Source organism: Engraulis encrasicolus, chromosome 11 (assembly GCF_034702125.1).
Source record: "Engraulis encrasicolus isolate BLACKSEA-1 chromosome 11, IST_EnEncr_1.0, whole genome shotgun sequence".
NCBI classification, from domain to species: domain Eukaryota; kingdom Metazoa; phylum Chordata; class Actinopteri; order Clupeiformes; family Engraulidae; genus Engraulis; species Engraulis encrasicolus.
The window spans coordinates 24,207,781-24,235,520 of record NC_085867.1 but is presented as its reverse complement, the minus strand read 5'-3'; the positions used below and the strand labels follow the sequence as shown (position 1 = coordinate 24,235,520).

Sequence of the window (27,740 nt, the reverse complement as noted above, 5' to 3'; positions counted from 1 at the left end):
CGGGCCGTGATAGAAAATTAAGTAAGAATTAGGCCTACAACGGTCAAATTTACATGATCTTAGTGATGAAATCATGTAGAAAATTTAAATTTAAAAAAATAATTCAAATTCTTCATTCCAGAACTTTATTTTTTTACATTACCCTCAAAGTCCTAGATGAATGAGATAAAAATGGAACTTTAACTTTGATCCTCAGGGTTCCTTAAAAAGGGCACATCTGTGACATTAGACTTTTCAGTGTTACTCATATCACAAAATCTCCTCTCGTTTATTATTATGTATATGAACATCTACCTTGCCATACAATTCATAGGTTGGGTCGATCAGTTAATAGCCATAAGCTCATAATGAATCTAAACAAAAACATACACCATTACATTATTCTGTCCTTTGGTACAATGTGGCCAATCATTCATCACTCTAAGATAATAGAAAGAGAATGAAGCACAACAAAACATATTATGCAGTACCCCTAGGTGATAGGAATAATGATGTTTATGAATGCCGTCTGTCTGAACAGACAATTGGTGTCCGTCTTGCAGTCCTTAGATGAACAATGTGCTTCTGGTGCAACACAAGTCCTTTTTTGCCAAGGGATTATTATGTGCGTTCTACTGTTTGATTGGGGTGGGCTTACAACATACATACATCACGAATTGAGAGGAGTATTTAAAACTAAATTAGCACAAGGTCATTCAAGAATATTGAGAGTGACTTTAAACAGACTTAAGTTCCTGTGTCTTTTTGCATTCCACTTAATGTCCACATAGTTAGCTGAGAGAACTCGATAAAATCCAGACACCACACAAACACACGTCACTACTTGTCTATGCAAGTTCACGGCAGCCTACAGTCCAATGCCTTTGCTTTCTGTAAAACTTACAAAATGGGCATGATCGAAAGGATGATCAATCATAAAACTAACAGTCCAAATGGTCCTTTGCCGTACATGCTCACTGGATACGTGATTGCATAATGCTTGGGACAGTCAAGTGTCTCACAGGTTTATTGCAGAATTTTCTGTCAAACACAATCACAGAGGCCAAATTATACTTTATAGAATGAACGCAAGATTCTTTTTTTTTTTTAACTAGGATGTAAATATATATATGTACTATATCTATATATTGCAACTTGTCTATGCTTATAAAATAAAAAATGATATGGTAATTCATTGTAGCCTGAAAAAACCATTCATGTCGAGTGAGACATCAGGTCTAGAAAATTCTTCTCACCAAACGTGTGTAGGTGTATTTTTTTAAAAACACAATAGTGAATGAAAAAGGACAGGGTAATTTATCATATTTCAGGAGATTTATCATTAATATAGTGGCTCTTTCAGACTGTTAATAAAAATGTGGAAACAAAATTAAGCCCAAAACAACCATAATGCCTGGTTTTAAGAACAGACATGTGAATGATTTTTTTTTGTACATGAATATGGGACAGGTAAATCCTCGCTCCTTGTATTTCCTAAAAGAAAACAAATATAATAAATAATTATGAAAACAAAAACATCCTCGGGGTCATTAACGTTAAAGTATTTCTGCCATCGGTGGCAGGAACCTCTGTCTTTCTTTTTGTGCCCGCTCCCATACTTGGTGTAAAATTGCATTCCTCTAAAAGGAAGCCAGGAAAACATCGATCATGTTAGAGATGGGGGAAGCATCACAATATAATATGTTTATAATTAATTATGTCATGAAAACATACATACAAAAAAACAACAAAAATGAGAAAGCTTTACCTCCAAATATGTACAATGAAAAGACATCCTCAGTCTCTGACTATGTCTGGAGATCATCATTAACAGCATTTCGTGACACAGGTTCCTCCCCTCTTTAGGTGCAACCTCCATGGGTGCAAGTCAATTACTGTCCTCTCGCCCTTTCCTGCAGTCTCCATCCCTGTGACAATCATCACAGATGATGATAAATCCAAAAAATGTAATGTGGGGGTTGAAAATTGGGATGTTGAAAAGGAGGAATCCCGCTAAAAAAGTCACTCTGCATTGGTTGACAGCCGGGAAACGATCGTTTTCTCCACAGAGTCGAGACAAGACTGAGGCAAGGAAAGGACGCAAGGACAGTGATTGACCTGCACTCCCTGTTTGTCTGTCTGTGTGAGTGAGCCAGTGAATGCATACACCTAGCATGTCAAGGATGGTGATTCAACAACTGTGTTGTGTGTTCCTGCCTTCTCGGGCCACCAACTGGACTATCCACACTGGGGGGGTAATATGCTCATCTGTGGGGAGTGTGACTTGTCACAGAGGGTGCTTACTGTGTGCACGAGTTTAAGCTTATATTTTAAGGCCCTCCATGGGACTAGCACCCCAAGGCAGGCCATCATAGCCTATTCTTTGCCAATGAATATCGTTAACTTTTTTTATATAATATAAGAAAAATGAGAATCACCCAAAAATGTGTTGTTCCTAAGAGATCCATACATCATAGCATTTGCACATTTATGTGTACAGGCATATATGTGCATGCCCACACACACACACACACACACACACACACACACACACACACACACACACACACACACACACACACACACACACACACACACACATCTCACTTTTGTGTGCGCACACACAATCACATCACACATTTGAACAAACAAAAGGCAAATCAAACAAATAAAAAGTTAAACACACACAGCTAATATGAATGGTAAAAATACTGCTTACCATGTGCAACAACAACAACAGAGAAATAAAAAGAAACACAAAACCCCTCACAAACAAACAAAATCAACATACATCTCATGTGTAAGTTACCAGGTCTCGACTTTCCCTGGTTGTTGATCGACCAGTGTCGGGTCCCAGGTGAAATTAAAAAAACAAAAAAAACTGTTGACCACGAGGCAACATTTTTGCTTTCTTTTGTTGAAGTTTTGCTTTGCTCTACAGTGACTCGATGCTCATTTAAGAAATAAAAGACTCTGGTGCAAAGGGATGTGAACGTGATCCCGCGGTGGTGATCTGTGTGGTCTGTCTGTCTCTCTCTGGCCCAAATGCCCAGGGCAACCAGCCATCCGTCCAGGGGAGGAGGGGAGAGGATGCTTCTCCTCCCCGTTTACCTGCTCGTGTCCATGGGGTCCTCTTTGAAGTTTGCACATGACTCCATGACTTTTCTGCAGGCCAGAAAAGAGAAGGGATCACAAATGCTGAACAGCTAGCTGTGAATAGGCTAGAGTAGATCCCACTAAACTCAGGGGTCAACTGAGAAATGATTACTGGTGGTAGAGTAGTAGTACAAAGTAGAGTAGAGTAACTTTATTAATCCCCAGGGGGAAATTCAGGAACTCTACTGAAGTTTGAAATGTGTGACATTTCATGGTGATTCTTACAATATAATACAATACGAATTCATATAGCGCCATATACACTTATGAAGCTGAATTCAAAGTGATTTCGAAATACACATAGAACTACTTGTACACACATACACATTCCCACATTCACACACCAGCTCTGGAGGCTGCCACACGACGCCAGTTGTTTGGGGTTCACGTGACAAAGTGCACACACATTAACACAAGCCAGTCTTGGGGAGTATCAACTCAAAATCCCCATGGGCTGTCACTACACCCCCACCCAGCATTAGATTTCCTAGTGCTAAGGCTATCTAGACTTCTAGCCGACACTATACTGGGTAAAATAGTGGTGTATAACGTAAGGACGAATTTTTAAATTGATAATTGATTAGAGTTACACAGGAATTAGGTTTTTAAGAGGTGAATTCCAATACATTTTTACTACCCATGTAAGGACATTTGTTGATTTAGAAGAAAGTACAAATATTTTCTCAATAAATGGTAGATCTTACCTTGCCATGTTCTTTGTGTCTACGTGTGAGCTCTCCATCTCTAAGACTTTCTCCAGGAGTACAATGCCGCCCTCTTTCACCAATAATGGACAATATTTATTTGCTGTTACAGAAGGAGAAGAAAGAAAGAAAGAAAGAAAGAAAGAAAGAAAGAAAGAAAGAAAGAAAGAAAGAAAGAAAGAAAGAAAGAAAGAAAGAACATTAGTGTTTCAGTCAAGGAAACACACATCCCACATTTTTTCATTGAAGAATAAGTGGCTAAGGCATATAAAATTGGATATATTTTGCAAAATAATTGCAGAAAGATATCAATCCATAAATATGCAGGTAACATTTGCTCGTCGCCTGAACTACAAATGCACCTAAAGCCAGTGTGCATGTATTTGCCTTGAGTATGGGACAGGGGGAAGGCGGTGAGACTCACGGTAGACGGACACCACAATATGATAACATGTACTATTTGGGTGGAATTAGTTAAAGCAGACTCTGATTGTTCCTGCTTGTGATTTCCGGGAAGATCAGACCATGTTTTATGACCAATATTCACAGAAATCCAAGAAATTTCAAAGGGTGTACAAGGTTTTCCCTATGACTGTATTTGCCCATATAGGCGTATAGGAGAGGAGGGAGGAGGAGAGACTCACGGTAGACAGACACCAGGTTAAAGAGAGCCCAGGTGGCCCAGTGCTGGCTGACGGGGGCGATGCTCTGGGGCAGGAGGCGCAGGATGGGCTCAAAAGACCTGCAGCAGCAACAACAAGATACACAAACAACATGTCATCATCTATTCACATACTTACTTAGGCTGGCGCACTTTCACCTGCGACATAATTCGGACCTCCAAACCCAATTTCACCCGAACATTGCATTGATAGTCAATGGGCGGCGCCGACAAAATAGAACTTGTCTCTAATTGCTATCCGACATCGGCGAATGTCCGTGGACATCGGCGCCAGTGTGTGTGGTTCCATTGAAAACAATGGAATCGAACTTTAGCTGAGCAGTGCTCAGCACTTTGTCGGAGCCGGTGTGCGGAAGCCCTTACTCTAAAAGGTGATGATACACAGGACAACTTTTTGAGCAATGTTGCTCGGCAACGACATGATTGGCTCTTAATTTTCCGCTGAAATTATTGAGAACATTTGTCCTCTGCTGATCCAAGTTCTCCTGACGAAAGTGTTGTGGTGATACACTGTCTAAATAAAATGCTATAGTATCATTGCCCAAATGTGTTGCTCAAAAAGTTGCCAGGTGTACAGTATCATCAGCTTTAGCCCGTCTCATTTTAGCAATTGAAATAGTGGCTGAATAATGCATAAATTATGTTGTGTAAACTATGCCTTTCTTCAACACAATCAATTTTAGACATTCTTAGGTGGGTAAATGCTTTTACGTTTTTAATCCTTTCGCTCCACCACTTTCAACCACGGTGACGTGCATTGCTGAAGTATTTTTCTCTTCAAAATGTATCCTCTGATAACTTTGAGAGGTCATGTCAGCAATACTCTAAACCAGTGGTTCCCAACCTATTCCAACTTAAGGTCCACTTGAAATTTTCACGAATGTTTGCGGCCCATCTCAAACTCAATAAACAATACAACTCATATTATACATAGACATTTAGAAAATATTATTTGGATTTCTAGAAAATGATTTCAAGGCCCAATTGGAATACCTTCAAGGCCCACAGTTTGAAATCCACTGGCCATAACTGACTACCTTGACTCAGTAGTAGTTGTTGAGTAATTTCTTGACTCAACAGACTCAAAATTCTCATTGTTAGACTTAAATTACTCACAAGACAACCGTGTCGTTCGTTCCATAACTTTTAATGAACTGAACTTCCACACCCCCCGGTGGACTATATCCAGCCCCAAAAACATTTTCACAATAAAAGTCCGTGGGCTGCTAAGGGAAATGCAAATAACAAATAGTTAACAAACTCATTGTCTTCTTTAAAAAAAAACAGGTGTTTAAGTAAGGATCTTCACAGTTTTCCAGGCACCTAAAAGGAAACAAAAAAGGTTAGTTGCTCAAAAAGGATATATTTAAGTGTCCCATTTATTTAAGCTCCCAATGTCCATCATTTAGTGCTTTCAGCAGCTGGTACGCTGATGCACCCTTTTTGGTCAGACAGTCCGCAAGTTGTTCCTTTGTGTTGCTCCATAACACACGCTCAATCCTCTGCATTTGGATGAGTTCTTTGATGCTGCTCATTTCCAGGCGGAGTCTTTTCTCAGAAACGGACTTCGTGGACTTCAGGGCATCAGCCAAAGAATGATTGTCGGTTACGCAGGTGATGGGTGGTGAGTGTTCAGTGCCACCTGTTGTCAATTCAGAGAACAGCATTGCCAGAAAAACGGCATTGTCAATTCCATCAGACATTGCTAATGTTTCTGCAGCCAGGGTACTTCGCACAACCCTTTTCACTCTCTTTGACTGCCAGGCCAAGGGTGAAAACTTTCCATCTTCTCCCATCAAAACGATCAGATGGCCACCTTGACTGCCTCCATCTGGAAGATTTCCAAAGGAGGCGTCACTGAACATTACGAGTTTGAGAGCATGAGCATTTCCCAAATGTTGAAAGGTAAGCATAACTTTCTTAGATTTTAGCTTGCATACTATTCTGTTTGCCTCATGAATTGTTTGCACGGTTGCATTCTTGAGTTTAGAGGCCAGGTTGCTGGCATCAAACAGGACATCTGGCCTGCTCTGTCTCGCTACCCAGAGAATTTGACCTATCTTTGACCGAAGTTGGTCTTTCTCATCTTCACAAAGGGCAGAGTCTTGTTGCACAGCCCGTGAAGGCGACAGGTGTATGGGTTGCATGTGCTGAATGTAATTCTCCTGATGGACTTGCACAGATTGCTTCACAGTCACAAAGTCCATTCCCACATAGCAGAAGCTATCATGCTCCTCACGGCCTACTTGAAAAACAGACCTGAGATGAGGTATCACTGTTCTGGAGAAACTTTCTGTGCCTCCCCACATGAAGTCATCTACATGGCAGGCAAGTATCCCGGTCACATTGCAGTTTGTGTCAGTCCAGTAGAAAACGGCAGGATCGACCTTTGATATTTTTCCTCCTGCTTCCAGCACTATCTCCTTCACTTTGTTGTACCAGTACAGTGAGGCATCTGCCAAACCATACACACACCTTTTGAGCTTCCATAATGTTCCTTTGCAGGCTGCCTCCGGGGGAGGCCTGATGTATATGTCACGTGACAGTTCCATTCCCTGTAGGAAAGCCGCTTTTATGTCCATGGAATGGAGTGTCCATTGCTTTTGGCAGATTACAGCTAAAAGTAGTCGGAGGGCTTCTGTGGCACAAGTCGGGGAATCTTTCTGTAATTCTGCTACTTTGAACTCTTCAAACCCTCTTGCCACTAGCCTTGCTTTTGGTACTACACCAGCAGGTGTCTCCTTCAGGGTACATACCCATCGTGTGCTAATGCTTTTCTGACCTTCATCTTGCACAGTTTCAAACACATTGTTATCTCTCCAATTTTTCAACTCTTCTTGCTTTGCATGGTCAAATGACACTTCTTTTGTTATCAACACATCTTCACTGTTATTAGTGGCATCAACACTGGGCTCTACCTGAAGGTTTTCCAATTGTGATACATCAACTGAATCTGTCTTGCCCTTAACACTGTTTGGTTCAATTAACCGTATGTTGTACCAACTTCTGTATTTGCCTTTGGCCTTACCTGCTCGGCCAAGAACTTCGGCTCTGTGTACAGTACCACTGCGATGATCTTTGTAGTTCAAAACTTGTCCACTTCTCAGATTAGCTTCAGTTCTGTGGTCCACATCAGGTTCTGTCTCTGTGCCCGTATTGTTTTTATCTTGCTCTGTCTGCCCTTGTGTCGATACTCCTGCCTCTGTGTCTTTGTCAGCATCAGTGCAATTTCCAGGATTTTCATCATCAGTTGACTCTGCATTTCTGTTCGTGGCATGTTCATCACTTTCGTTCCTAATTTTCATAAGCCTGAGATAGTGTACTCTAACACAGGTGCTTCCATGTCTGACAAACACCACTGCTCCATCTTGACCAATCACAACTCCTGGTCCTTTCCATTCTGGACAGTCCACTCTCTTGTAATACACCTTGTCACCCATTTCATATCGCTCATCTGTATTTCGTAGCTGCTTGCGCAGAGCTCTTCTTATTCTTTCTGAACACTCTGCCTCTGTAAATGCCTTTCTGGCTGTGTGCAATGCAGATATGTGTTTCGCTACCCACTCACTTTTTGTGGTTCCTTCCAGGGCAGGTGGCTTGTCTGTCAGCACAGAGGGCAGGTTAGGATTCTGTCCAAACACTAGCTGATGAGGACTATAGCCGTGGACATTTTGCATGGTATTCTTTGCCATAAGTGCCCAATCCAATGCAGTGTCCCAGTCACAGTTGTTGGTTGTCTTGACTTTCATAATGATCTCAGTGAGCGTTTGATTGTGTCTCTCTATTAATCCATTGCTCCAGGGGCTGTATCCAGCAGTTGTTTTCACTTCAATGTTGAAGTTCTCCGCCATATCTCTGACCTCCTCATTGTTAAACTCTCCTCCATTGTCACTGAATAATTTTTGAGGTGGGCCATGGATACTTATCCAGTCATGTATGAAGTGTTTCACAATTTCCGATCCTTTCTTTGTGGTCAAAACGCTTCCTGCGCTGAATCTTGTGAACTGGTCAATAATGTGAAGATACCAGAGACCTGGCTCTAGTTCATGGAGGTCTACTGCCACAGTCTCATTGTGCTGAGACGCTAATGGAAGGCCAACAGCAGGCCTCGGTTTCATCTTGCTGTGCTTCTGACAGGTTTCACAGTCTGTCACTATTCTCTGAAGAATGGCATCACATTCAGCATCTTTGTTTCCTGAGCTTAACAGAAGCCTCTGTAGTTTGTCGGCAGAGGCATGACCAAACTGTCTATGAAGTTTCAAAAGAATCTTTTTCTTCTCTGCTGTATTCATGTTTTCTGATATGGTCAGTATTTCTTCATCTCTGTACTCACATGGTGTGGCATCCTCAGACTCAGTTGATATGAGTACGCGGTCATTGACTTGAATGGCTTTGCTGTCTTTATCCATAATATTCACACAGTAATGGCCAGAGCTTGTGAAGTCCAGTTTTACAGGTTGTTTGAACATCACTGCGCTGTCATTTTTCATATCGAGAACAGTTTCCGCCCTTTTCATGGATGCTTTACTCAAAAGCAGTGGAATCTTGGCAGGAACGACTTCAGTCTCAATTTTGCACTTGGTTTGGCCTATTTTTGCAGGAATTTTTAGCTTTCTGGTAGATTGGACAACATTACCGTCCCCAAATTTAAATGGCCTACTACTTTGTTGTTCTGAGTTCTTCAGATTTTGTCTCTCAATTTTGCTGAGGCCTGTAATGTAACTTTCCAGCCATTCCTCACCACACACAGTACGTGTGCATGCTGTGTCTATTACTGCAGAGCCATAACATTCTGTCAACAGAATTTCAGCTGCAGTGGGCGATTCTTTTGTAAAGAGAGTGATATTGCACTCTTCAGTGTTTTCAGTACAATCATCTGTGATTTTTACCTTTTCAGTTTTGTGCGGGCAGTCTTTGGCCCAATGGAATGTACTCTGACAAACGGCACATTTTGATCTGCGTCCATATCTGTCCAAGGGGTTAAGCGGCGTACACACACAAAGCTAGCTTTTCGCTTGCTCGCCTACTCGCCACTCTTTCATGGAACGTTCGCTGAAAGTTCCCGCGGCTTTAACTGCCAATGGACAGCCGAGAAGTACCGAACTCTGCATTCCAATTGGTTACTCGCTTACATGCATCGCTCGAAGTTAAAATATTTTCAACTCGGAATCCGCTCACATCGGATCGCTTGTACACTCCTCGCCTACTCGCCTGCGAGTCTCGCTGGGACACATTGACATTCTATTGAGTTCATTCGCTAAGCGAGTAACTAGCAGCGACGTGTGTGTACGGCCCTTTAGTGCCAGGCAGCGGTGCTTTTTGCTGCTCACCTTGTCTTGGCCACGCCTTGCCCCCCTGTCGTTTCGATTCTGTCGTTACATATGCAGCCTCCTGATTTATTCCCATCGTCTGACCAGGCGCTTTCCCTCCAAAAATCCTTTTCAGCGCCGATTTCATTTCTTTGAAACTTAAATCTGAACACGCCGTTAAAGCTAACTGTCTGTCTTTAACTTCCAAGCACGCAGTATCCAGTAACTTAAACGCCAACACGGCATCAGGCAGTTCCATTTTGTACTTTCGCATGCGCGCATAACGCTGTTCAAATTCAATTATGAAGTCCGCCATGGACACACTAGTATCTCTCGCTAGCTTATCAAAGTTTGAATACGCATCGTATGTTCGGTCCTTTTCCTCAACTAAGAACAAACCGTCAAGTTTTTCCAGTAGCGTAGTCATGCCAGTATCTTTGTTGAGGTCATCCACAGGTATCTCCATCGCCGTTTCCCGGGCTCTTCCCGTTAGTCCCAAAGCCACTGCAAGCGCTTGTTTCTTCTTTGTAAGGTCCGTGACTCTAATCCACATATCCACTTCATTCTTCCAGCTTTCGTACGGCTTCCCTTCGTCGAAGGTCGGCGGGTTTTTATAATTAGCAGCCATCCTCTGCTACCATGTTAGACTTAAATTACTCACAAGACAACCGTGTCGTTCGTTCCATAACTTTTAATGAACTGAACTTCCACACCCCCCGGTGGACTATATCCAGCCCCAAAAACATTTTCACAATAAAAGTCCGTGGGCTGCTAAGGGAAATGCAAATAACAAATAGTTAACACTCATCTCAGTCATCAGTAATTAATTGAAGGGAGGAAGGGGTTATCTGTGTATTGTAGTCCACCTGTAGTTGATGTTGCGCCGCGAGCTGACGTCCCAGCTCTGGATGGCATCCCACATCTTCTGCATGACCTGGTCCCTGCCCGGCTCCTCCATGGGCCAGGCGTCTGGCCCGTCGAACATGATGTGGGACAGCACGCCGCACGCGTTGTATGACACCTCGATGCCGTCTGCCTTGCTCTCCAGTAATTCACTGTTCAGGCAGAGGCACAATTAAGTTTTTTTAGATGTTGCTTAAGATAATAAAAACGTTAGCAAAATGTCAAATAATGAAATCACACATCACAGAACAAGGGACTACAGATGGAAAGTAGCTATTAGCTATAATCTGGCACAAACCATCTTTTTACTTTTGTAAACAATGATTATTGTGCATGGCCCCTGTTGAACTAAACTAAATGAACTAAACTAAACAATGATGATAAATTACTAGTTATTTTAACAATAACAAAGACACAAATACAAGGGTTTCTGTTTTTCTAAGCATGATGTAGAAACAGGATTGCCACTAAAAGTTTAGAAATCATGTGGACTTCTTTTGATGTTCTCTAAGACCCCTCTCATCATGCGGGAGGAGTTTTGTGGGGTGCCTTACGTGAAGACCACCACGAACTCCAGGGTGAGCAGCTGTGGCCTCAGGGCCTTCACCTCCGCTACGTTGCCCAGCAGGCCCAGCATGTTCCTGTGCAGCTCCTGCTTATCTGGGAACTCCTGAGAGGAGAGGAGAGGAGCGGAGAGGAGAGGAGAGGAGAGCAAGAGGAGAGGAGAGGAGAGGAGAGGAGAGCAGAGGAGAGCAGAGGAGAGCAGAGGAGAGGAGAGGAGGGGAGAGGAGAGGAGAGGAGAGGAGAGGAGAGGAGAGGAGAGGAGAGGAGAGGAGAGGAGAGGAGAGGAGAGGAGAAGAGAGGAGAGCAGAGGAGAAGAGAGGAGTGGAGAGGAGAGGAGAGAAAGAGACAAGGCAATAGGAAAGAAGTAGAGATGAGAGAAGAGGAGAGTAGCACAGGAGAGGAGAGGAGGACAGGAAATGAGAGGAACAGAGGAAAAGGAACGCAAAAAGGCAGAGAGGAGATGAGGGGAGATAAAATGACATGTGAGGAACAGAGGAGGAAAGAGGAGGAGGGAAGGAGAAGGGAGATGAAATAGATGAGATGGGAGGAGAAAAGCAGAGAGGAAAGAAAATAAGTAGATGAGAGAAAAGGAGAGCAGAAGAGGACAGCAGAGCATGAGTCACCAAAAGGATTATTGTCCTGGCACACCCTGACTAATACAAACAGACACAGCTCAGGCGAGTTTTCAGCAGAACGCATAGTGGGAACAAAATTAAGCCTCGTTAAGAGGGCTTCCAGATCCTATTAGTAACAAATTATAGCAGATCATCTGATCATATTAACACAGATTTCAGATGACCGTGTGATAGGCAAGTGCAACAAAAGGCTACAGAGTTACTCTCAGGGAGTCAGAAGTCAGAAGCACATCTACAGACCATTTACTGGGATGTAGTGAGCTGGGCAATTGGGGGGGACAGAGGGCATTATGTATGAATTCAATGCATTCAAAATTGATCCATTTTTTGTCTACCCATCTTTCTTTTGGAAAACTAAGTGTGGTGAACTTGTGTGAACCGATGTGTAATAAGCAGCATGTCTTACTGTTATAATAAGAGGCACATACTCAATATCATTATTGTCACCATACACGCTGCACAAACAGAGCATTAAACATCCTTAAAGATCACACACACCCTGGTCACAGGCTCTTCACCATGCTACCATCTGGCAGGCGCTTTAGGACTCTGCGTGCCCGCACTACGAGAATGAAGGACAGCTTTTATCCAACTGCCATTAGACTCTTGAACGCAATACGTCACCTGCCCCCCCTCAATACTTCAGGACTATCGATACTGTGACATGCACATGGATTTTTATGGATTTTTATATATTATTTATTTACTGTTTAATCTTTTATTTTGTGGGCATTTGTGGGTTGCTACTAAACACAATCTCGCTATATTTGTATAGTGACAATAAAAGTCTACTCTCTACTCTCTCTCTATGGTTGTGCAACACTTGTGGTTCTGTCTGTGTGACAATTGGAGCACAGTGAGTGTTCTGGCCAACTGAGAAACGTGCCGATGCCCATTCCTGTACCTACTTGCGAAAAAGCCGCCATGTTCACGCCAAAGATTTTAGCGTTCGCGAAACGGGAAAGATGGTTCGCAATGCCAGCCGCAAAATACTTGTTTTTTCTCCGCGAACCGTCAGCAGGTTCATCCGGCTAACAAGGTCACGTTCGGAAAAAGTTCAGAGCCTGGTATGAACACGGGCGGTTCGCAGATAAGCACTTCAGTGCCGGACGTAACTGGTGCGGGCACCGGCACTGGCTCCGTTCTGGTCGGCCTGAAAACGCTGAGTGAGTGTTCTGCTGACCTCTAGGCAGTCCAGGAAGAGGCTCATCCCCCTGCAGTTGAGGAACATCTGGCAGTTATCCGGCGTCTCGTCTGTGATGTTCCACAGAGCACTCCAGGAGAACTCCATCACCTGGTCACACTGGGGTGGGGGGTGAAAAGAGAGAAGAGCATTTTTTTCTTTACATTATATTCACATTACATTTGATTCACAGTACATTTGAAGGATATTGAAGGATAAGTCTCGGAAGCAATGTGAGGTTTGGTGCCCTGCTGCTTCAGGGCATTTCATCCATGGATGACATGGGACTTGAACCTGCACATTTCAAAGTAAATTTCTAAAACATTATAAGGGACTTAGCTATGGCCACAGTGCCAGTAGCAGACGACTTAAATCAGTGTGTGCACTGATTCTGCACACTATACTCACCATTTGATCTTGCAGCTTTTTCTGGATCAAATTCAGCATTGTCTGGAGGAATGAAAGGAGAGCAACACAAAGAAAAAAAATGTTTTACTAAACAAGCTGAAACGCAATCTGTGTTTGATTTTGCAAGTGATCATGATAAATCTGTGGTTGAATTTGGGAACAAGAATTAAAGCTTCATTCCCCAGTGTCCACCAGTCACCACCTACTATGACGAAGCCCATCTTGCCTGTGGCCTCGTTGTGGTCATTGTCCATCTTGACTGTAATATTTCTGTATTTACATGAATTAAATTCTATTCAACAATAAACTTTATTTCCCAATATCCACCAGACCAGACAACGCCACCTACTTTGGCGAATCCTATCTTGCCGACAACCGCTTTGCGGTCGAAAAAGTCAGCGCTTGACAATCAACAATTAATATGAAGACTTCAAACTTCAATGTCTCCAGACGATGTCCCCTACCTTGACGAAGCCCATCTTGCCCACGGCCTCCTTGTGGTCGTTGTCCACCTGGCAGACGAGGGCGTTGCAGAGGTGCACGGCGATGCGCTGGATGGACTCGTCCTGCCGCGCCGGCTCCAGGATCTTCAGCAGCAGCATGTTGACGCGCTCGTACTGGAACTCCAGCTCCTCCGGGATGCTGAAGTTGCACAGCGTCAGGCAGCAGTTACGCTGGACCTGGACGAGGACAAAACACATGACAAGTACATCGCTTTAAAATGGAAGTTTGTTATTTTGATAGTTCGTGAAATACAATGGTTATGATTGACATTTAATAATAATAATAATAATAATAATAATAACTGTATTTGTATAGCACCATATCATACAAGGCATGCAGCTCAGAGTTCTTAACAAATGGGAAAAACATCAATATTAAAGATGGAGTTAAAAAGAGAAGTATAAGACAGACACATGGTCACATGTTGCTGATTTGAGAAATTGGGGTTAGTGTGGTAAGACCCCCCCCACATCTACAATGGTGGTATAGGTACACTGTTTACAAAGATGTGAAACTCACTGTGTGGTCAGGAGTTCTTACTGATGCGCGCACAGAAAAATGGCGGCAAACTACGCTTTCCAAACGTTTTTTTTCCCCAACTGCTTTTCTATCACGCATGTTGAATAATCTTTTGAATACGAATAATTTTAAATCAACATCAAAGTTTGATGGAAAAAAGGGATACAGTGAGTTGCAGTAAGAGCAGTGAAGAGTCAGAACAAAGGGGCATAACCAGGGCGGGTAAGCATGCTTAGACCTTTCCAAACCCTGACTGCAGCTGGGAAACGTCTGGCAACACGACAGGCCACCCCAGTACTGGACTGGGGGAGAAATAGGACCCGAGCACTAATAAATACCGACGAGGAACAGACTCACCGTTGCACCCTTACAGTTCTGAAAATAGGGCCCCACGAGGGTGCAGGGCCCACCGGGAAATGACCGGTATGCCAGATGGCCAGTCCAGCCCTGGGCCACCCTTTCCACACGCCTGACTTCCCCTGCGATCTTAAATTAATACCTCAAAAACAAGGAGCCGGTGATTAAACCTGGATGACTGACACACAAATTACTGTGGAGCAGCATTTTCAAGCATGTGAACCACCAGCATTGCCAGACTCTAGCCAAGCGTAGCCAACACAAAAGGAGTTCTGCCTGCCGCAGAACAAAACGATAGCACAGTAGCACGACTAGATGTTGCACAGACACAAGCTCAGAAAAGATGTAAACAACGTCTACCTAAGGTGTTGGTGTCTGAGACATTTACTGCAATAGGTGTTGGGGGAGAGCAATGGGGGGAATGTGGAGGAACACATGGTCCCAGGGAGTGGTCTTACATTATTAATGGGCGGTGGTGCCAGCACACCACAGCACTACCACCAGAGGCAATACTTTTAGTAGCATGAGGTCAGTTTTCGAGAAGAATGAGTAGAACAAAGAACGATAGCCTTTCTAGAATTTCAGCAGTAGCTTCAAAAGAGGACGCTACTATTGCAACAAGGGCTGTCACAGTCTCGCCTACTGTAATGGATTGGCTTACCAAACATCAGACAACTCCATAAAATAAAAAAAATAAAAAACGTAATTTGTTTTTATTATACAAGCCAACTTTCCACAATGTATAATATTTCCAATTGTCCTCTGCCTTTTACAGATTTAAATGAAAATGGCATATGCGCTCCACTAATGATTGATTTTCATGACTCATATGTTATTACATGAGAAAGCCCTAAACAGGTGTGTTAAAGCTGGTGTGCCTTAATGTGCACCAAGCAAGGCACAGTGCCTCTACCATTCCACCAGGAGGCAAAGTTATGAATGGCTTCCATTACAACACTGCCTGAATTGGATGGTTTTACTTTCTGGTCTCCACTCATGAAATGTGTTTGTTGTGTTTTGATGCGTTTGTGTTCATGTGGTGATATCGGTCGAATAAATGGCCAACTGATGATTGTCTGACTCGGACTAAAACAGCTTTCACTCCGACAACCATAATACACCAAGTATTTATAATAACTCATGAGTATTGGTCTGGGCCTTGTTTCCTGAAGTAGAAGCAGAAACATTTTCCCAATAGATGCACTGCAACCTAGCTGCACAATTTTTTCCTGAAATGAAAACATTTACTTTAGCATAAGGGCAGGGGTTAGCGGTTAGGGTGTCAGACCAGGTTGGTGGGGGGAGTAATCAACCAGTGCTCTCCCCCATCCTCCTCCATGACTGAGGTACCCTGAGCATGGTACCGTCCCGCCACACTGCTCCCTAGGGGCGCCATGGAGGGCTGCCCCCTTGCACCGGTGAGGCATAAATGCAATTTCGTTGTGTGCAGTGTTCACTTGTGTGCTGTGGAGTGCTGTGTCACAACGACAATGGGAGTTGGAGTTTCCCAATGGGCTTTCACTTTTTAAGCAGTGCTGGAGCACATCCTCCAGTCCGTACGTAAAAGAAGAGATGTGATGCAAGAGCCGTACCGTGACCTCCTGGTACTGCTCCATGCCGTTGAGCACCACCTGGATGACCTGCCGTCGCAGCTGGATGCTCTGGTCACAGCGGTACTCCGTGTTGGTCAGGTAGAAGAGAGCCGCGCTGCCCGTCACCTGCACACTCTTGTCATACTTATGACACTTGAGGGCAGCAATGACCAGCTGGGGAGGGTGGAGAAGGAGAAATGGCATCAGGAGACATGGAACAGCAGCAGGATACAGTAGAGCAGTGTTTCTCAAACTTTTTCAGACCTAAGACCACTTTGTCCCCCCAAAAATGTTGAACTGAATTGAGTGCTTATTTGACACTGCTCATTTCGATGCCGATCACTTTCATTCTATTTACATTACAAGCCAGTCTTATTGTTGAAAATATGACTTCAGCTACAGTATGTTTAGCATTGTAATAATGTTACAAATATAGCCTACTGCTAGCTTGTCTTGGAAAAGTAGAAATCCTCTTGCGGAGCACCTAAGCTCTATCGCGGACCACCAGTGGTCCCCGGACCACACTTTGAGAATCACTACAGTAGAGTATAGTAGACCATTATATTCTAATGTACCCAGCTAGAGAGTTGTTGTGGGCTTCAAAGTCACTGCATCACATACTACAAACCCCAACTCCGATGAAGTTGGGACGTTTGGTAAACAGTGAATAAAATCAAAATGCTATCATTTTCAAAACATTCAATCTATTCATTAGATGGAGAATAGTGAAAAGACAACATATTAAGTGTTAAAACCGAGAAAAAATATTGTTTTGGGGGACATATGTACTAATTTCTAATTTGATAAATCCAACACGTCTCAAAAGAGTTGGGACGGGGATCAGTGAAATTTAGTAAACATCCAAATAAGATAAAACAACAAAGAAGAACATTTCAAAATGAATTGTACTGACGGACAATATAGGTGTCCAGGTATAAGATCATCACAGAGAGGCTGAGTCACTCAGAATTAAAGATGCAAAGGGAATAATTACCATAGTTATTACATACATTTTTGAATTCCCTTTGATTTACCACGATTGAGTGTATAAGACATATTTTTGTTAATAAAATCATTGTATAGGTTCATGACATCATGAAATATATATTGGCTGTAGTCTCACTCTAGCACTCCAGGAATTAGAGCTATTGAAAATTGACCATATTAAGAATGCTTAATGCATGAAAATGATACAGGGGTGTAACATTCTTCTAAGCACCTGAGCTCACTTGAAATAGACCCAGAAGACATGGGAAACTGTCCTTTGCTTACAGAAGTCAGCAGAAGTTGTAGAAGTCCATTCTTTTTGACAATAATAGAGCATTGCACATCCTGTGCTACAGTAAAAATGGACCATCCAACTTGTGTTAGTGCTAGCTTCAAAAGTCAGCCTCCATGATGGCATGCGGGTGCAGTAGTGCATTGGTTAAGATGTTCTCACACATCTGTAGAGTTAAATACAGTGCTGAATGGTAGAAATGGGTTTTAAACAGCATGAAAAGCCACTCATGCATTATATTTTGAAGGGAGATCTTCGATTACTGCCACATAGTAAGGTCAAATTGCATTCTCTACTATGTTTTAACAGTTTGGCTCCATCATAAGGACCAGCAGGTGATAAAATGGTGGGTTTTTGGTCAAGACCTGTCACACTGTAAGCACTACAGAAAGGAAAACATTGCAAAATATGACAAGGAATACACCCACCATTTAAGCTGGTGAAATCATGTCCAAGATAGGAATTAACACTGTTTTTTATATAAAATCATCTCATCGGTTAATGTATTTAACTGTTAAGTGTTGTCTTTTGTTTTGTTTTTAGTCTTCCTCGACATTTGCTGCCATTTATTGTCCCCGTCCCAACTCTTTTGAGACGTGTTGGATTTATCAAATTAGAAATGAGTACATATGTCCCCCAAAACAATATTTTTTCTCAGTTTTAACACTTAATATGTTGTCTTTTCACTATTCTCCATCTAATTAATAGATTGAATGTTTTGAAAATGATAGCATTTTGATTTTATTCACTGTTTACCAAACGTCCCAACTTCATCGGAGTTGGGGTTTGTACATCACTCGTGCATTAAGAAATGCACAAGAGCTGAAGCTAAAGCCACATCAAGGATGTTTTAATATTTCACAATCACTATCATGAGAAAGGACATTGATGAGTGTCAGGATACCGCTGAAGCACAAAAAATAGTAAAAAGCCACACATCTGAATATTTCTCAACCATTTCTCAGAAAGTCTCTCTGTAGTACAGGGCAGCTGTGGCCTAGTGGTTAGAGAGTTGGTCTTTCAATCTAGGGGTTGCAGGTTCGAATCCCCCCTGACCTCTCCCTACATCTCCTTCCATGGCTGAAGTGCCCTTGAGCAAGGCACCTAACCCCACATTGCTCCAGGGCCTGTAACCAATACCCTGACAAATAATAGCTGTAAGTTTAGAATAAAATGAAAACGTCAGCTAAGTGTAATGTAATGTAATGTAGTATCTTCATGAAAATAAACTGTTGTTTGAATGCATGTGTTAGGCAATCTGGTGATGTTTTGTGAGTCTATAAGCACTGACTTTGTCGACACATCAAATGTGAAAAACTCAAGTGTGTTTTTCCATTCCACGTGCAGTGGGAGTTATTGAGAGTCTTAATTCACCCACTAATAAATCGTTAGTATCTGTTGGCTTTTTAAACAAGATTAACAGTGTAAAAATGATAGATAGTGCACCTTTAATTCATTAAGACGACAGTATGTGTTGGGCCAAGTGTTGTGCTTAGGTGAATTTGTCATTCGTCTCCATTCAGTCGTACTGGCAGTCTGACACCATTCTTATCATAACAGACATGCCAGTATCCAAATACAGTACGGCCTCAGGTTGTAACGTTTATGTTAAAAGACACACATATCAGTCGTGGAATGCAAATTCTTTCTTCATTCAGGAATGGAGAAGTTGGCCTCTTCTCTACCACCAATAACCGCTGACAAATACAATGACTACCAGTTAGGAGGCCTGAAATGATTGGACACTAGATTATCGGTAAGATGTGTTTAGAGAACATCGAGTCACCAAATTACCGAATCTGCGGAAACGATTCACATGCATACACATCAGAGAGGAAAGAATGAATGAAACCCCAAAGGAAGTGGAAAGTTAAGCAAGTGGCAATTGGTAATCATCACTGTATTTGTAACCAGCTATTGAGGAGGAGATTGAGGGTGAGTAAGGGGGGCAAAACTATTTCAAGGAACAGTCCACCCTTTCTTGCTTTTCACATATTTACTGTATTTCCAAGCATTATTCATGAATGTGCATATCATTTTCTTCTCAGTGTTTTCAGTACTCAGATTTATTGGATCAGAATTATTAGCATAGCTTAGCATAACCACTGGTAAATGGGCAGCATTAGCAACAAGCCACAAGTGATAACAGGACAGGATTAAATAGCTGTTTTGCACTCTGGTGAATTTGGCATCAATTTTACAATTTTTAGTTTATAATTACAGTTGATGATGTCTTGTTTGCCCCCCATAGACTTGCATTGCTAATCTTAATTTGGTACTGTTAAACTAGGTAATGCAAACACATAGAGGAAAATGATATGCACATTCATGAATAATGCTCGAAAATACTGCAAATATGTGAAAATCAACAAAGGGTGGACTGTTCCTTTAACAGTACAAGGGAGAGTGAATGAAGGCCAGCCGCTAGACATAGTGTTATGGGGGTGCTCTCCAACCTGCAGGGCTCTGAGCAGCTGGCTGCAGTGTTGTATCCTGGCGATGTCGAAGAGCTGGTTGATGGCGCGGTGTGCTAGCTCGGGCCGGTGCTCTGTGTACGCCTCAATGGCGTTCAGGACCTGCTCCTCATTCTTGGAGCCTGTCACCTGTTGTCACATTGGGGGAAAAAACAACAACAACAACTCTGGTGTTTTCAGCTCAATTATAAAACACAGACAGGACCAAAAAAACAGTGTGGGAGACCATCATAAGTTTACTTTTAAGTTAAACAAATTCCCCCTGGGGCAATAAAGGTATAAAGGTATAAAGGTAAAGGTAAAGAAAAGCAGTGTCCTACCTTGTAGGCTGGGATGTGCATGAGATTGCAGAGTGAAGTGTTATACAGGCCGAGGAACTGCAGTGGCCTCTTCAGGTCCTGGAACGGGACAATGCTGCTCTTGCAGGGCTCGATGCTGGAGTTAATTACACAATTACATCCATTAGTAATTACATCATTTAACACAGTGGTGGAGCTCAAACTTTTTTGAACAAATGCCCCCATGACCTCATTATAACCCTGGAAATGCCACCCTTGCTTCCCCCCCAACCTCCAAGCCTCTAACCTGGGTGGCCCCATGGCCTCCTCGATGTGTGGAACGGAGCAGTTGTCCAGCATGATGTGTCCAGAGATGTCCAGGGAGACCAGGTTCCCCAGGTTCTGCACCAGCGTGGTCAGGATCTTCCTGGTCATCTTGAACTTGTACGTGCGCTGGTTTTCACGGGAGATGTCCAGATGCCTGATGGAGTACAGTACAGCCGTTAAATCCCCATCCTTACTACCACTTGTGAGGCTTAGCGCATGGCTAGACAACATTAGGCCACACAAACATCCTGAGTATGCACAAAAAAAGTCCATGTTCTGTTTATATTATTTCTCCATTCTATTAGCAAATATGTGTGTTATGTCTTGTGGGCAATGTCTTTATTTATGTGTGTATGTTACTTGACACCTTAATTTCCCCCTGGGATCAATAAACGATACTCTACTCTACTCTGGGTCTGTAAAGCACTTTGAGGTCAACTATGTTGTGTTGAACTGTACATGAAAATAAAAATAACGCCAAAAGAAAATGATGCCCTGTAATGCCAGAAAAAGCCTTCCCATTCTATCCTGTTCTATTTATTCTCCATCGCTCACCAGGGGTGCATTTCTGGAAAGCGTAGTTGCTAATTATGTTAGCTACTTTGTTGGTTACAATGCAATTTCCGATTGGCAACTACCGAAGTTGCTAACTGCTAACACCTACTAACAACTAACAACTGCTTACGACTGGAGCACACAGGATACTTTTTGCTGTTTCTTTATTGTGGTGCAAGCATGATTAACGCTTCGACGCAGAGCGTCTTCATTAGAGTCAAAGAGTTTTGAGAGTCATCCTTGGCCCAGTCTCCTTTGAAGTGGACCAGCTTGCTTTCAGAAGAATATACTTTGTTCATACTGTGTGATTATACTCTATTCTACTCCACACTGCTCACCGTAGTTGGCTCATCTGGACCACGGTGTTGATGAGCTCCTCGGAGAGCTCCACGTTGTAAAGGACGAGCGAGGCCAGCCGCTCCTTCCACTGGGCCAGGAAGGCGGCGCGAGCCAGGTGCACCCCGGACAGGTCCAGCGAGGTGAGGGCCGGCAGCGGCTTCAGCAGCGCCTCCACGTCCACCTCCTCCGGCAGCCCGCCCAGGTTCAGCAGCCGCAAACGGTTGAAGCCCTGCAGCCAACAGAGGAGTTAAGTTAGGTGACAATCTCAAGGGTGGGTGACAGGCATTTTAACCCATTTTGTCCTAAGCCCTTTTTGGGAAAGGGTGCCCTCTACCTATTAACTCCTAAATATCTCAGCCTCTGAAGCACGTACAAACATGAAATGAGTTGCTTTTAAAAACTAGGACCCTCGTTCTGCCTTAAAATGTGTCCATTCAGCTCTAACTTACCCACATTTTTAATAAAACAGCTCAAATCTCAAGAAACTGAATGCAGCGTATATGTGTCTTCAGGACACAATGGGTTAAGTCAATTTAGGTAGAAAGAAAACACTGAACCTGGAACAATGTCGAAAATAGACAGCACTTCATTAGGCAGTAAAACTCAAAACTGTTATAAATGTGTACAAAACTAAAATCTTGACGAAGCTCTTTAAAGCCTTGGAGACAATACAGAACAGTTTAGGTCAAGTGACAACATCTTAAGGGTGGGTGACACACACAGAGTGGCCCTTGTGCAAACAAATATCTTTCGAAAATGAAGAGTAAGCTCTGGATGGATTAACAAGAACAAGGAAGGCTTGATTGAAAAAAACAAAGACTGAAAAAAACGAATGAGTTACTGAATGAATGACTGCAGAATTCTGAATGCATTCCTTAGATACAGACATCTACAGCTGCAACGACTATACATACAATTTCTTCTTCAGTTAATCTGGCTCACCTAACAGGCTCTAAATAAACACCAGCCGGACCTGCCGTGGCCATCCGGTAGGGCACTCGCCTGCCATGCGGCTGGCCCGGGTTCGATTCCCGGCCTGGGTCCTTTGCCGATCACTCCTCATCTCTCTCCCCATTCGCTTCATGTCTACCTCACATACTGTCCTGTCCATAATAAAGTCTAAAAAGACCCCAAAAAAATATTTTAAAAATGAAATACAAAAAAAATAAAAAATAAACACCAGCCAACCAGCCAAATGCTGGTGAAATTTCTGCTTGGCTGGTAGAAAGAACAACTTTTACTAGCCTCTGACCCATTACGGAGTGTGTATTTGGCTAGTAAGATAAACATCTACTAGCCATTTTGGCTGGTGTAGAAAAAAAAGTTAATTTACGGTCCTGTCACCTAGTCTAGAAACTCGTTGAAAAAAATGACACAGTTTGTTGCTTACCTGAAAGTTGAAGTTGTTGTCCAGGGCGAACCTGGCAGGCCTGTCCTCCTCATCATCGTCATCGTCCACCTCGGCACAGGCCAGCGGGGCGCCGCCCTTCCTGTAGAAGATGTTAGTGCAGCCAAACAGGCTGAGGGATACCAGCGTGTGGCCGAAGCTGCTCAGCGCCCGTAGGCTGCGCGCCGACAGGTTGTTGCAGTACGTCAGGTGCAGCTCGATAAGGTCCTGCAGACAACCATATGGAGGAGGAATGCATTAACTATGTTCTGGGTGCGATTTGGCTAAAAAAAAATAGAAGAGGGCGTATACGATATGCTTAAGTTCACACTTTAAACAGCATCAATACAGTTACATTAAACCGCAATGAAAACCATGTAGAAAAAGTGGAGACATCAAAACTAGAAGGGGGGACCATCCGTCCCCTCCCCTACAAGTAGCACCCTGACAGAGTTTATGATTGATTAGTCCAGTACAGAGTGCATTTGTGCTGGGTGGCACTGGCAACACTGATCTACAGAAGCCTGGCTCTCGCCAGATATGTGGTCCTGCAAAGCTCGGCTTAGCAACGAAACGCATTCATCTGGCAAGATGCAGGTTACCACTGATCTCTACAACACCTGACTATGTGATAACACACACTGGGTGGAATGCATTCTCTTCCTTTCTGTGACCAACAGTTTTTAACCAGAATAAAAAAAATGTCACTCCACAACAGGTACCTTTATACAGAACGAAAAGGTAAGCAAATTAATTCAAAAAGGGACATTCACTGAATTAATAGCAAATTGAAATACAGACACTTGGCACTTTGTCAGACATTTCTTCCAAAATAGTTCCATGAGGTAATTGTGGTGTGTGGGAATGCAATGTCAAGAGGGGGGGAACTCCATCACACCACACCACAGCATAGCTCACCACAGCCCAGCGCATCGCAACGCAGTCCTGAGGGGGCATGGTTCAGACCGTGCCAAAGTGACAGGCAGGCAGCATGCCCACAAAAGTGCCAGTGTTGACAGGGTGCAGACACCACCTGCGCTTACAGTTTAGCCCTGTATACGTGTATGTAAATGTCGAACGGCTAAACCCTGATGGAAAATCAGATATCTACTTAAAGTCAATTTAGAAAGAAGCATTGAACCTAGAACTATTGCTTCATTAGAAAAGACTTAGTCCAGTGGTTCCCAACCTATGGGCCGGGCCCCACTGGTGGCCCCTGAAGGTATTCCAAGTGGGCCTTGAAATCATTTTCCAAAAATAATAATCATATTTTGGTGTGTGTTGCTGTTGATTTATTTGAGTTTTATTCTTAATTGGGTCTGAGGTGGGCCCCGAACATTTTTGACAATTTCGAGTGGGCCCCGAGTTGAAAAAGGTTGAGAACCCCTGACTTAGTCAGTAAAAAACTGTAAAACACATTAAAATGTATTAATACGGTAAGTTTTGTGATAATGTTATAAAACTGTGTACAAAACAAACGTCTTTTATGTTGATTTCCTACTAGATATCCATTAAGAACCGGTTATGATATTCACATCAGTTGTGATGACTTTGCTTGGCGTGACTTTATGTAAAAGGTTCAGCTCGAATGAACCAGCTGACTTTTCAAAACAACCTGATCAACAGTAGTGCAGCGGCCCTTAATCCTGCAATGACTACATTAGCACACAACAGAGTTGAGTACATCACAGGGACACAGTGCTTTACGACAAGGCAGCAAAGTCCACTCGCTGCCAGCAAAGGAGAAGGAATGTTGAGGGCCCAGACTTTTATCTGTGCCCCCCAGCCCCCGTCTCTCTTTCTCTCTTTCTTTCTCTCTCTCTCTCTCACCATATCATCCAACACACATCCTCACTTTATGCACTAGTCTAATGAACCCCCCATGCCACTCACAAGGGCCAATTGACCTTTTTACAGCAGCACCGCTGGGCATGCTAGTACTTGCCAATGGGAGCCTAAGCCTCCATGTCAAAGGTAACAGTTTTTGATAAGGACTGCTTCACGGTATAAGGCACGTGTTAACCAACACAATGAAAGGCCCAAATGTGCATTAATAAGTGTGAGTGCCAACACCTGTTGTAACTGACGTTATTAATAATTAATCTGTGACAATGTGAATCTCAGGCAATTTGACTCCAATAAAGCCTGACGCCTACATCTTCATTATATTCTCAAAATCTATGGATAAAGGCAAGTAACAAATACAAACTCTAAGAATAGTAAAACTTTCTGATGAACATATACAAATAAATAGTACATACAGTACAACAATTTAGAGTTAGCAGGTACTGATACTAATGCTAATGAGTTCTGGAAGTGTCCACATGCCAGACAGGCCCATCCATCCCCTCAAGCCAGAGCCAGCTCTGCTGATCGGCTATTCCATCTGTTTCTCCTCTTCCACCTCTGACAGATGTCCCCCGCCCTCCACTCTGCCTCCACCCACCTAAACACACCCACACTACCTGTTTTCCAATTGCCTCCAGGCCCTTCATTAGTGCACACACAAAGACATACACACAACCACTCACACAGTTGTATCTTTTTTTACGATGTCCTCCACAAACACGCGCGCACACGCGTGCACACACACACACACACACACACACACACACACACACACACACACACACACACACACACACACACACAGAAAGTACCTGTTTTCCGATGGCCTCCAGGTCCCTGTCGCGCACCAGGTCCTCCCGCAGCTGTACCCGGGTCAGTCTGGTGCTGCGCGGGTCGGAGAAGAGCTGGAAGAAGCCGTCCTGCGGCTCAAAGTTGCTGTCCGTGTGGACCAGCTCCACATATCTAAACCACAGGAAAGACATGGATTCAGAGGTTCATGGAAACCTGTTGATGTATGATACATGTGCAGAGGACAATAAACTAGATTGGTCATCATGCTTCATCTAACACTGTTTTTGCACGCTATGACTAAGTGCACACTGGGGGTGTAGTGAAGTCTGCATGCATTGAAAATTATATTTTAATTAATTAACATTAAAAATGTATTAATGAGCAGAACCCTTCAGTGAACCACCTACACACACTACAGTATAGGCTACTGTCCCAACACCTGAGCTTTGAACCTACGCGTTAACGAGTTTGTCGCAGATTTCACTCGGAAGAAAGATATCGGGGCGCAGGGTGAGCTTGTTCCTGTCCCCCAGGTAGCACATCGTCCGCCGCAGGTTACGCAGACAGTAGGTCGTGCAGAGACCCATCAGGGTGTCTGGGTTGTCCCCCGCTTTGGCCGCCATGGCCCGCTTCCCTGATTTCCCTCTGGTGCTGGAAGCCGATGAGACGGGGGAAGAGTTCTGGAGGGGGACCTTAGGCGGTAGGCATTGAGAGGGGATCAGCAGAGATAGGAGACACCACTGCTGGATACTGCCAAAAACAGCCCGTCACTCACAGGAACGATCCAAAGACACCTGCAGATTAAAAGTGAAGCTGATTACCAGATGACCAGAATATGTCAAAGCTCCCATTACCCCCAAAACATCATCCTGATGTTATGCCTAACAAATTGGGAATTTTATTTTATTTCTTTAAACTGTTTTTTATTGAAATCTTCCATGCTTCACTTTTTCCTGTAATAGAGATTTGTAAATGACCGTTTCAGTATGGAAAAATAAATGCATTGGACTCATGGTCACTTTTATAAATATGACAGACATACATTTAATTCTCTTAACCGCAGAGGTAGCGCACTAAGGGTATTGTGACTGAAATGTTTACTGTATGTCGACCTTTGACAAAGAAAACAATTCTGCTCGGTATGTGGCAACTTAATGTAAATTTGATAATTATCCATCTTACATGATGTTGTATTCTACTACGACTTCCCTCTTATTACCCATACGTTAGAGACTTTCAGTACCAAAGCATTACCAACTATTTATCGTGATGCTAAGTTGGGGGTTTAGCTAGTCCTAGCTCTGTTTGGGAAACCGAAATTGTGTTGGTGCGAATTGTTGTTGTCCGTGTACATACAGAAGAGGTAAGACAGCTAGCTGCGTATGCACGATAAAGTTGGTTAATCCTTGATGGTAACAGAAGATGACAAACATGACAAAATTGTTACGCAGTTGAGCCTTACCCAGTATGTTAGCTTGTTAGCTAGTCAAAACTACATAGACTGTCAAATGCGAATCTCTGCAACGAAGAAATGTACGTTACATAAATGCCTACGAATCACTAAATGTGACAAGCTACGTCCCATGCAACCAAAAGTGAAAGAAAACATGCATGCCAATCTCCTCGCAATACTCTGAACCCGGTTGATATATCAACAGCATACAGTTAGCTTTCAGGTTAGCCGTAGGTTCGCAGAAGCTTCTGAATTGGTTACTAGCTTAGGAACAGCGATTAGCATTCTACCAAACTAGCTTGCCTCCCTGAGTCTAATAATTGCAGAAGATCCATCGGACATCGCTGATGTTTGACAGTGCCGTCCATGCAAACAGATATAGTATTTATCCGTACCTTGCTATTGATCTCTGTCGTCAACGTAAGACCATGTAACTAAATTTAAATGTGTTGACACTTAATGATCTCTTTATTATTTTTGGTTTCGCCCCTGATGTCAACAAACAGCCTTGAC

General features: G+C 43.1%; 1 protein-coding gene across 2 annotated transcripts; it reads right to left on the bottom strand.

Moving 5' to 3' along the window:
- Positions 1 to 231: 231 nt before the first annotated feature.
- zer1 (zyg-11 related, cell cycle regulator) lies at positions 232 to 27,740 on the bottom strand. Of its 2 annotated transcripts, none has more exons than XM_063210240.1 (17): positions 27,623 to 27,740; positions 26,231 to 26,568; positions 25,795 to 25,945; positions 23,138 to 23,362; positions 21,747 to 21,976; positions 20,834 to 21,007; positions 20,569 to 20,683; positions 20,231 to 20,377; positions 16,496 to 16,669; positions 13,988 to 14,203; positions 13,524 to 13,565; positions 13,116 to 13,235; positions 11,288 to 11,403; positions 10,697 to 10,885; positions 4,484 to 4,581; positions 3,840 to 3,942; positions 232 to 3,144 (listed from the first exon to the last, which is right to left on the bottom strand). In XM_063210240.1, exons 2-17 carry the CDS (start codon positions 26,395 to 26,397, stop codon positions 3,087 to 3,089), a joined length of 2,325 nt encoding a protein of 774 aa, XP_063066310.1. In that variant the 5' UTR covers positions 26,398 to 26,568; positions 27,623 to 27,740; the 3' UTR covers positions 232 to 3,086. The 2 variants fall into 2 exon arrangements, with proteins under 2 accessions (XP_063066310.1, XP_063066311.1); XM_063210241.1 differs by lacking the exon at positions 27,623 to 27,740 and adding an exon at positions 27,237 to 27,381.

What these genes read in the sequence shown, in the direction of transcription:
- zer1 (XM_063210240.1), bottom strand. Translation starts at nt 26,397, where the DNA reads ATGGCGGCCAAAGCGGGGGACAACCCAGACACCCTGATGGGTCTCTGC. An exon ending in TGCGACAAACTCGTTAACGC is followed by an intron (nt 25,946 to 26,230) that starts GTAGGTTCAAAG and finishes CCTGTGGTTTAG; the next exon opens with ATATGTGGAGCTGGTCCACA. An exon ending in CGGCGCAACATCAACTACAG is followed by an intron (nt 4,582 to 10,696) that starts GTGGACTACAAT and finishes TTGCTGCTGCAG; the next exon opens with GTCTTTTGAGCCCATCCTGC.